Source organism: Nicotiana tabacum, chromosome 9 (assembly GCF_000715075.1).
Source record: "Nicotiana tabacum cultivar K326 chromosome 9, ASM71507v2, whole genome shotgun sequence".
NCBI classification, from domain to species: Eukaryota; Viridiplantae; Streptophyta; class Magnoliopsida; order Solanales; family Solanaceae; genus Nicotiana; species Nicotiana tabacum.
This window is the reverse complement of record NC_134088.1, coordinates 34,696,037-34,706,335: the sequence shown is the minus strand read 5'-3', so window position 1 is coordinate 34,706,335 and position 10,299 is coordinate 34,696,037. Positions and strand designations below refer to the sequence as shown.

The following is a 10,299-nucleotide window of genomic DNA, read 5'->3' as shown; positions in this document are numbered from 1 at the left end:
AAAGATTGTGTGCATATATTTAGAATTGTTATTAGTAATCTTAGAGATTCTATATAGCTGTTATAGAAGGCTAATTTTACAAAGAGCGGTCTACTATAAATATGGATGTTGTTGTTATAGGTAAAAAGTTGTTATAGAAACGTAAAATATAACTTAAAAATCAGTTCTAAGAAAAAATTGACTTTTATAGTGAATGACTGTTATATAGAGATGTTATTATAGAGATATCTGACTGTATAGACGGAGCCTATTCTAGTTCGGCCTCTAATCGCGCAACCTTTTTGCTTCCATAATCCTATTGATCTTCCCACAAATTTTTTGTGCATTAATATAATTAAAGAGACTAATTAACATTTTCTAGTACTCCTTCCTTCTCTCTTCTCTCACATAATCACACACATGCAGATACACAGTACAGGCTGTCAAGATGAATTATAATAATTTTTGTAATTAATTAGTGGAAGATTGCTTTGTTGTTTCGCCAAGGAAAAGGTGTCATCTCTCATGATATTCTAATTAAGATGGTGAAGTGGTGATTTGCTAAACTAGCTGTTTCATTCTCTTCTCTTCTCTCCTTAATTTGCTTTTTTCCTGTCACAGAAACAATTAATTAAGAAGAAAAAAGGTCTCTCAATGAACCTCTTCACTGAATTCCTTGGATCCCATTACTTCAATTTTCAGGTAACTTCCTCTTCTTTTTCTTTTTTTTGGGTTTTCTCGAGAATGCATGTAGTAGATGAGAACATTATCTTGATCTTGAGATGAAAACAACTGTATTAGTTTCTATTTTTATTTTTGACATTAAACTCTATATATAGTCTTGCAATGAGAATCGTAATTTGTTCTATCTTCATTGGGGTATAAGCTCAATTATTTCTATGTTTTATGATTTTGGTTTTCGTTCTCTTGGGGGAACTATATTTGTTTCTACTTTCTTTTTTTTATTTTATTCTGTTGGGTAAATCCTTGTGAATTTATTTTCATTATGTTGAGAATTTTAAAGTCCAATTCCGTTTAATAACTGGCAACAAGCTAGTTGAAGCCATTGTTTGTTTTTTTCAATATGTATATGGGTGACAGGTTAATGAAGACAAACTTTTTAGCGTTTGATTTGAAATAATTATAATTATCAAGCAATTCAAATTTTAATCGTATGAAGATTAAACGCTTGTAACTTTTTTCTAACCTAAAGCTAAAAATAAAATAAAACTAGACTTTTAGCTTTTGGAAGAGTGTATGTGTTTTTTTGTTCCATTTCATTTTCTATGCAAACGGTTTTTAACTTTTTAATATATTTTAGTATCTTTTGCGTCATACGTAAGTTTTATCCATTGCCGTTATTTTGACTTTTGGGGTGGCTAGGAACTTTGAGTATATATCAATAGTCCCTTATTTTAAGTTGATAACGTGATTGATGCCAATTAAGGGAAAAGGGACAAACATAAAAACAAGTATTATACGATAGGCATCTTAGCACTAGAAAAAAAGATGATAAATTATATTCAATTAATTTCATCAAATTGGTGTTCCTTTAGATGAGATTCCTTGGAGTATTTTTTGACTTTTCCATTATGAAAGACTTATATAGTTTACATATACCGTTATTAATCTTTGGATAATAGAGACTGAAACACTTACTATGGTATAAATTTCAAAGATAAGGATCTTTGTTTGTAAGTGTCGAAGTGGAAGTAAATAATTTGCAATAATTAAAAATGACAATTGACAATGGTGGAACAATATATACTCGCCCCAATGGGATTGTTGCGATACAACTAGTACATACGTGATAGTTTTTCTTATTAGATAGGTATATATAATGATCAAGCAATATATCATAATTGGTCCTAAATAGAATGTCACATCGTAGTATTAACAGTAAAACAATCTTCATAATCAAAGGCCTCTTAGAAAGTTCTGTAGACTTAACTGAATCTATTGCTATTGACTTGAAATAAATTTTATATATATATATATATATATAAAAGATTTCATTTATTATTAAACCCACTTTAAATCTTACTTTTGCCTCTGTTTGCCTAGTTTGGGTGTTGCCTTTTTGTTTTTTTTCCAACTAGCAAGTCTTAATCAACTTGAAGCATCCACCGATACTATCACATTTACCGTTTAACATGTGATTAGATTATAATTTTGCATGCGTTAAAGCATACAGATACTTAAAAATTAAGTCATAATCAACCCCTTAAGTACTTATTAAAAGACTAGCGTATCTCGAAAATTGGACACTCACTTTTTTTGTGTGAGTAGAGAGAATTAGGACTCTGAACCTTGATGAGAAATTGTCACAGGTGTTTAAGGGAATGTAATATTATTTTTTTATCTTTTCCTTTTGTGTGTGTTTTTAGTCCCCTATTTTCAGAATGACCCTATCAGAGCGACTCATTTACCTGGATAATAGTTTCTGTTTTAATGATTTTTCAATTTTGCAATGAAAAGACGAATAGTTTTAGATATCTGCCTAGTATTGTGGAAGAAGAGGGATCAAGTCATGCAGTCGGAAATCTAATCCTTGCTCCCGCAGTCAGTCCTTGGGGTTGGTCTCCAGGTTCTGATTCTGCCTCATCTGATAATAGAAGTATCTCTGTAAGAATTTCATCTCAACATCAATTCGCATTTGATGGCTATTTTACTTGAACATTTTCATTAACGTCTTCCGTTAGGTCTCGTATAGAAGCAGGAATTTTTTCGCTTTTCGACAGGAGATTATACATAAACGCTCTTGGTCTTCTATCCGAATCCGCTGCTCTTAGCCTTGTTAGAATCCAATATTAGAAGGAAGAATTCAATAGGCATCCCAATATCCGTTTTCTCTCTTTTAACAATTTAGAGGAGGCTAGAGCAGCTGCATGCAAAATGATTGCCAAGTCTTTTGTTTAACTCTTTAGAAGGTGGATATCACTATTGACATTCCTATCTTTGCATCAATATTGCAGGAATGGGAACAAAACTCTTATATGCCAAAAATGCAATAGCTAATTCTCCAAACTACTATTTCGCAGTGAAACAATTGTATAACTTGTGTGATACTTTATACAAAGTTGGATATTCAATGGATAGGATTGGTGAATTGAAGGGTATAGAATCCATCAAAAGGACAATGCTCATGCATGAAAACATTTTCAAACAGCAGGTACTCTTCCATCTTAATTGCTATTTGCAGGTTATGATTTTGAACTTTCGCATTTTTTTAGAAGCTTTTTTTCTTGCCAATATTACTTTTCCTGTTCTGAGAACTATTTTATCCAAAATAATTTCTTACAATTTTTTTCTTATAATATAAAAGAAAAGGCGAGTAGTCGACGTTTTGGGGTTTGACTTGATTATGATCCTGTAGGCTATTCGGAATTTCGGATCAGTTACACTAGACATAAGATAGATGGAAAAATTGCTTTTATTTAAATTGGCATATTTTTTTTATTATCATCATTCACTACTAAGACCACGTGCTAATTAAATTGGCCCATTTGCACCCCTAAGATTGAGGAGATAAATAGTGGCTTACAGTATTTTATTATCATCTAGTTTGTCACAGATCAGAATCACATGCTTCACAATCTGCAACCTCGTCAATGACACTATATTAAATTTCACTTTTTTTTTATGATTAACTTATCTGCGCATGGATCTACAGAAAAAGAAGAAAATAAGTCTTCTTTCCCAGTATTTGAATCTGATGTTGACCTGGAAAAAAAGAAATGTATTGACAGTATAAAGAATCTGCACACTATCATCATATCAATGTAATTTTACTTCTTATAGCAGGTTATATGTAATTTCTTCAGATCACTATTTAATGCTTTTTTATAGGAAGTTACCTGCTAATGCTATTGCCTTTTTAGTAACTTCGATTATGTAAATTTTTACACTATCAGTAAAAGTAACTTAACCTCCAAACTAATAACAGGTAAAAGAGCTCCACCGACTATACAATCTTCAAAGGAAACTGATGCTAGAGTTGAAGAATGGCATGTCAAAGATAGAGGATCCAAGAGTATTATTAGACAAGTCAATGATCAATCAAAACTTGTCCACTTGGCAACAACAATCCACAAGAGAAATAGGGTTTAACAGTGTTCATCTTTATGGTTTAACAGATGATCAACAAGGGGAAAGAAGTGATAGTTGCTCAGGTGAGAACTCAAGAATATTAATGCCAGTTAGAGGATTGAATCTTGAATTGCCTTCTGATTATCAAGAAGGAAATTCAACAAGTACTATTTGTGCTAGTTATGACCATGCCAAGATGAGAAATAATGATGAGGAAGCAGATGTGGAGCTAACACTAAGTATTGGACCTAGCAATAATAAAAAGAGGTTAAAAAGCCATATGCATAAAGCACCCAAGGGTGTGGCCTAGTGGTCAATGAAGTGGGTGAGAACCATGAGTTCTCAGGTTCAAATCCCAGCGGAGGCAAATACTAGGTGATTTCTTTCCATCTATCCAAGCCTTGGTGGATAGAGTTACCTGGTACCTGTTGCTGGTGGGAGGTGGCAGGTATTCCGTGGAATTAGTCGAGGTGCGCGCAAGCTGGCCCGGACACCACGGTTATCAAAAAAAAGCCATATGCATAAAGAAAAGGAGATAAATTTTTCTACTTCAGCCAAGTTAGAAAGAGGAGAAGAGTGTGCTGATGGTAGCCCAGCTAGGAGCAGCTCAAGTGCTACATTCAAACAAGAAAGTGCCTCTCAAGCTTATTGGTTTTTCCAACATCTTAGTTTAAACAGAAGATAGCCTATATTAACATCCTTTTTTCTAATTCTTTTGTAATTAATCTATGAGAGCCTAGTTATTTCCTTTCAAATGCTTCAATGTGCTTACTTGAGTAGCTTTCTTTAATACTTGTATATTTTATCAACCTACAATCGGTAGGAATAGAATAGAGGAAAAAAGCCCTCTCTTTTTACAAACATGCATATAATAGATAAATATTCTAAGAAAAGGAATCACCATATCTTAGTTAGTTACTAACCTCCTATCCTCCCTTTTCATATATGTGCACCTTGACTATCTATATTAGGAACTTAACAGTGGCTCGCATGTCTACAACTTTATTAACTGTCTCATTATACACATGCTCTTGAGTCCCTATTTGTGCAAATAGTCCCCTCTCTGTTCCAATTCTCAATGTCCATATTGACAGAAACTTAACATAGTGGCAATAGGATTTGCACTAAATATTTGGATATTTGCATGGTTGATTGCACCCCTACAACTGAAATTGCAGATTTTGCCCAATAAATTCCTTGATCTTTAACCATATCATCGCCGACAGTGATTAAATTATTCCTTTAGTCGGAATCATATTTACCATCTTCACTACTATAAACAAAATAACAAATCTTTTTGACCTTAAACATTTAAACTTCACCTGCCGTGACTCCACCATGCCCCATCTTTCATTCAGCACTGTTCTAAGGTCATGTGTCTATTGTCATCTTGTCAAAGATATATCGAACAGCTTTCTTGTTCTCCTGGAGCAGCAATTCCATACGAGTCCATTTTTATAGCTTCACATCATTCACCTTCATCATGTTCTTGATGAAAACATCTTGAAGACCTAAAAACATAAATACAAGTGATCTCTTTAATAGCTTAGCCTTAGGATGAGATAATCCACACAATTTTACATGATACTAGAGCGATTAGAGGTCCTGGGCTTGAGTCTCACCATTATGCATCAACAAAATATTTCACATTATAGGTCCAGCAAAAAGAAAATGTATCAACTGAGACAACATGGGCATATTGAAGACTTTTAATAGTTTAAACTTTTAGATGAAGCAGTTCAAATAATTCAATAACAATACTTTGAAATCATATGATATTCAATTGGCTTCCAATAGTCAAAGAATTTTTCCAGATCCAAAGATGATTGAACACCTACCAAAACTTGTTCAAAGAAATCTGCTAGCAGATCAACTTCAGCCATAACTTTAGTGAGACTGTGATTAAACGGTTGTAGGACCATCCATGGACAATGCACGACAAGAGGAACAACTATTAACTTCAGAGCATTTATATGAAACCAATATGGTCATCATCTTGGTAACCAACCCAAATAGGGGGCCAGAAAACTTTCTTTTTTGGAGTTAAAATCTACATCATACCTGACACTACTACTTTATTTTACACGAATAAACCAGACCTTGCTAAAGAAAAGAAGAATGAAATCATCTTCATAAGTAAATTGTTAAAAGTACAAGCACAGACAATTCTACCCACAAAATAAAACGAACTTTTGAATTAAACTAAACTAGGGCATAGCAAATCTTTACTACTATGAATTGTTCATAAAAGACTTACCCACTAGAGAGATAAATGAATCAAGACAGACACCTTCATCATTCAAAAAGCATATACAACTCACAATAAATTTTTCTTGCAAATTCATTTCTAATAAAAAATTATCTGACCGCTTAGCATGGTCAATCGAGTAGCGGAGGCCCATATCTTTTAAAATATTCTTGGGTCTGGCAGGAGTTAGGCATACCTTATATTGCCTAACCACTAGCGCATATTAATAACCAGTATGTAAAATAGGGTGATGTAAGACTTTATCCTGTGTGAGACATCGTTTCTGTTACTGTAGTATATTATCAAAATTATATTTTTCATGTGACATAGGGTGTGGGTGGGAACGCAAGGAGTTGATTCTTACAGATATTGGCCAATGTCAAGTAGATGCTTCACTGTTATCAAAGCACCAAGGACTCACAATGTACAGAAGAAATGTGAAATTGGTGAAGACATCTTGCAAGAAAAAGATAAAGTAGATGAACAGAAAGACACTGCACAGTTTAAACTAATCAAACTAGTTTCTGCCATCTCTGACGTTATACGCTCTAATTCCCTACCCTCCCAAATGTCGACAGTATCTCAAATAAAAATAACTTATGTTTTCCAACTCAAGAGAGATTGTTATATCTCCTTATGTGATTGATTGTTTTCTTTTATAACAATATCTGTATTTCCTTGGACAGCTTGTTTTTTTAGAAAGGTAATAATGCATTTACTGGGACACTTGTCGCTCCAACTTTCTGTTTTAACTTTTCATTAAAATGATAGTTCCTGGTTCTCACACCCCAAATTCCAAAAATTGGTTATCTGAGATTGCACTTTCCACTCGCAATATCTGCCTTAAGAAACTAAAGCACTAAACAAGTTAAGCAATCAATGTAATGCAGATAAATAAATGTCAATTAGAAACAAATTGTGACTACTGTATGCAATGAAAGAAGATTCCTGACCTTAAGATTCTTCATGCTAGTATGCACTTCTAACTTCTCATTCCCTGTATGCACTATAAACTTCATCAATCTCCATCTCGGATTCATCTTCCAGAAGATCTCCCTCCAAACTACCCATATTATGCTCGTTATTTTCCACTTGAACACTTTCATCTTCTGACTCATTCTCAAGCAAATCATCATCCACGAATTCCTGCAAATCTTTAAGAGTATCCATTGTTTCCTTCTTCTTTCTGTATCCAACAAAACTTAGAACCTTTTCCCTCCAAACAGTCAAAGGGTGCTTCTCGATCAACTCAGAACCTTCATAAGCACTATTAAGAAATACATGAAATCTCTTACCCCTCTCTGAAACATAAAAGATTCCAAAATGTTTAAGCAACAGCCTCATCAGCTTCTGAGGCATTACGAACTCCCTCCTAAAATGTGTCAAATAATCTGTCACCAACCTCTTTTCAATAGTGAAGCTCAGCAGCTCATGCATCACTGCAACCGCCCTCTTATTGAACTCCAGTGTGCCAGCCTTTAGTTCCCTGGCATCTGCATAAGGCGACAAGTATTCCCGCTTCTGAAAATTCTCTATCTTCCCTTTATATCTAGACAAAACTTGTTTATAATCAGGTGGGAATTTCATTGGGAAAGACAAGGAAAGAAGACCAGCTACGTGATCATCTGGGGCCTGCATACCACCAAGCGCCTTCCTTTCTAACTCTGTCATAGCCCAACTCGATCTCCAATTCACAAGCTCTAAATACTCACTTTCATCATAAGGTTTAAATGGATGAACAACTCTAAAGTAATCAGGAAATCTGTGCACCCAATGGTTCCTAAAATCCATTGGCAACCCCAAATCTCTTCTGAAATGAACAATCTTATCTAAGGCAAGGCGCTTGTCCACGGACATCATCAGCATCCTAGTTACAAGCTCTGCAGCGTTATCACTCTGCTGCTCAATAATAGCCTCCTCTTCTTGGACTAAACCTTCAGCCTCCTTTGTCATACCACACCATAAAATCCCTCTATGATCCTTGTACAGTTCAAAAAGCTTGGGGGACTTCCGTAGAAAAGCCGAGATTTTATGGGGCTTTGGAAGGTTTATTTGCCTCCTATACTGATCAAGTTCCCTAATTGATATGATTTGTTGAGGCTCCTGTTTGAGGACTTCAAATATTAATAGGACTTTGGAAAGGATCTTGTGCTTTTCTGTGGCTATTTCAAGGTCATGCACCCGCTTCTTCTTGCTTCTGTCTTGGACTCTTTTACTGGTGGTCATTGATCGGTGCCATTGCAAGATTGCTGAAGAATCTATGAATAAGAATGCAATTGATGTATTCAGTTCAGCAGAAAAACATCCACGTCTACCAATACGGTTGAGCATTGTGCCAAACCAAAATAATCAGAGGGGATTCTCACGCAAGACAAAGAGGGTATTGCAGCTCTTAGTCCAAATACTAAATAGAGCACTGAGTAATGGATGTACTCGCTTTTCATGCACCTACTGTTCCCTGATCAAACACCTTCTGTCCCCTGATCAATGCTTTGCCACAAATGGAAAATGGCCGGAGACAACATGATACGGCATGGCAAGTTTAATCCATTGCGGAAGTCAAAGATTTGTTAAAATAGGCGTCCCAAGTGTAACCAATTTGGCCTAAGTGAGTTCTCAGGCAAAGTACCTTGAGGGAATATAAAAAAATTAACTCTGTTAAGACTGGTAGTTGTGAGACCTACATTACGTACTGCTCTAGTGCCTGACATGACATAATATTGATTAAAGCAAATGAAGAATAAACCAACAACCACAAGTAACTATATATTGCAAGTCGATCATATTGCAATAAGATGACACCCATAATAGATTATTCATTGAGGTAGCCTATCATGATTACAAAAAAAAAAAGGTTTCTAACTTATGCAGCAATACTTAAATGCGTATTTGCCAAGTTGTCATCGAACTTTTTTCACTCCTTTAAGATTTAAACTAACCTAGATGAAAACAAAGGAAAACTTAACATTTATCCTTGTTGATAATAAGCATTAGACGTCAAGTGGACTAAGCGTGCAAAACACTTTGCAGACTCAAGTGGTAAACGGATGATTAACTTTGTTAAAAAGGATGTATCATGAGCAAATCCAATTGATGCAAAAGGTCGAACACCTAGAAGGCAGTTAATAAAATCAAGAGGTATTCTTGAAATACTCCAACAATAGACACGTAAATGCTTGTAAATTTAGTAAATAAAATCGAATGAAGAGAAAAAAAGTACCTTTTTATTGGATTGCTAAAAAACAAGGCAAATCAGTATTGCGTTTTGATCTTCTCAGGCAAATCAGACTTGTTCCTACCGTTTGCTTGCGGTTACCCGTGCAAAGGGGCGGTAGGTTTGGAAAATAAACAAGATGGTTATCAAGATGCTATTTTTTTAAAGTTGTTCGTTAAGTTGGTGCCAAAAAAAGTTTTAATTACGGAAAAAGAACTCTAAAATGGAGCTAAAATTGTACCTACATTCTTATGATGTTTCCCATTTCCCGGAAGGGTAGCGTGTATGCATACCTTACCCCTACCCTGGAGTAGAGAGGCTGTTTTCGATAGAAAGGTTATTTCCGATAGAAACTCCCCATCTTGCTCCACTAAGACCTTAACCCTACCTGGGTAGAATTCACAACCTCTAACTTTAACTTGGAAGTTGAGGGTGCTTATTACTAGAGCAACTCACTCTTGTCCCTTCATTGTCATGAATGAAAATGACATAATTGCTTGAAGTTGATATGACGAAAAATTATTCTTTTTCCCAAAACATTTGTTTGCAAGAAAATCGTGAGAATTTAAAAACGTTCCGAAAGGAGAGACTTTATTACAACTTCAAAGTCTTCGTGTCTATAACTTCTAACTTGTTATACGAGCATTCATATTGCCTATATAATAACTATTCATTATAAAAGTTATGTTTGTCTCAAATTTATTTTTTTATGTTATATTCTACCACTCTATAAGAGTTTTTTATCTATAACAGCAACATCCATCTTTAT

General features: G+C 34.7%; 2 protein-coding genes across 5 annotated transcripts; one reads left to right on the top strand and one right to left on the bottom strand.

Annotated features, from left to right (window-relative positions):
• The first annotated feature begins 377 nt into the window (after positions 1-377).
• LOC107777030 (uncharacterized) lies at positions 378-5,109 on the top strand. Of its 2 annotated transcripts, XM_016596992.2 has the most exons (3): positions 378-681; positions 2,955-3,151; positions 3,926-5,109. In XM_016596992.2, exons 2-3 carry the CDS (start codon positions 2,957-2,959, stop codon positions 4,376-4,378), a joined length of 648 nt encoding a protein of 215 aa, XP_016452478.1. In that variant the 5' UTR covers positions 378-681; positions 2,955-2,956; the 3' UTR covers positions 4,379-5,109. The 2 variants fall into 2 exon arrangements, with proteins under 2 accessions (XP_016452478.1, XP_016452479.1); XM_016596993.2 differs by lacking the exon at positions 378-681 and having other exon boundaries at positions 710-3,151.
• Positions 5,110-5,247: 138 nt separating this feature from the next.
• LOC107777025 (protein WHAT'S THIS FACTOR 1 homolog, chloroplastic-like) lies at positions 5,248-9,867 on the bottom strand. 3 transcript variants are annotated; one of them, XM_075221611.1, is made up of 3 exons: positions 9,537-9,867; positions 7,270-9,020; positions 5,248-5,579 (listed from the first exon to the last, which is right to left on the bottom strand). In XM_075221611.1, exon 2 carries the CDS (start codon positions 8,645-8,647, stop codon positions 7,307-7,309), a length of 1,341 nt encoding a protein of 446 aa, XP_075077712.1. In that variant the 5' UTR covers positions 8,648-9,020; positions 9,537-9,867; the 3' UTR covers positions 5,248-5,579; positions 7,270-7,306. The 3 variants fall into 3 exon arrangements, with proteins under 3 accessions (XP_075077712.1, XP_016452472.2, XP_075077713.1); XM_016596986.2 differs by having other exon boundaries at positions 7,270-8,945; XM_075221612.1 differs by having other exon boundaries at positions 7,270-8,574.
• Between the last annotated feature and the right edge of the window lie 432 nt (positions 9,868-10,299).

What these genes read in the sequence shown, in the direction of transcription:
- LOC107777030 (XM_016596992.2), top strand. Translation starts at nt 2,957, where the DNA reads ATGGGAACAAAACTCTTATATGCCAAAAATGCAATAGCTAATTCTCCA. An exon ending in AAAACATTTTCAAACAGCAG is followed by an intron (nt 3,152 to 3,925) that starts GTACTCTTCCAT and finishes AACTAATAACAG; the next exon opens with GTAAAAGAGCTCCACCGACT.
- LOC107777025 (XM_075221611.1), bottom strand. Translation starts at nt 8,647, where the DNA reads ATGCTCAACCGTATTGGTAGACGTGGATGTTTTTCTGCTGAACTGAAT.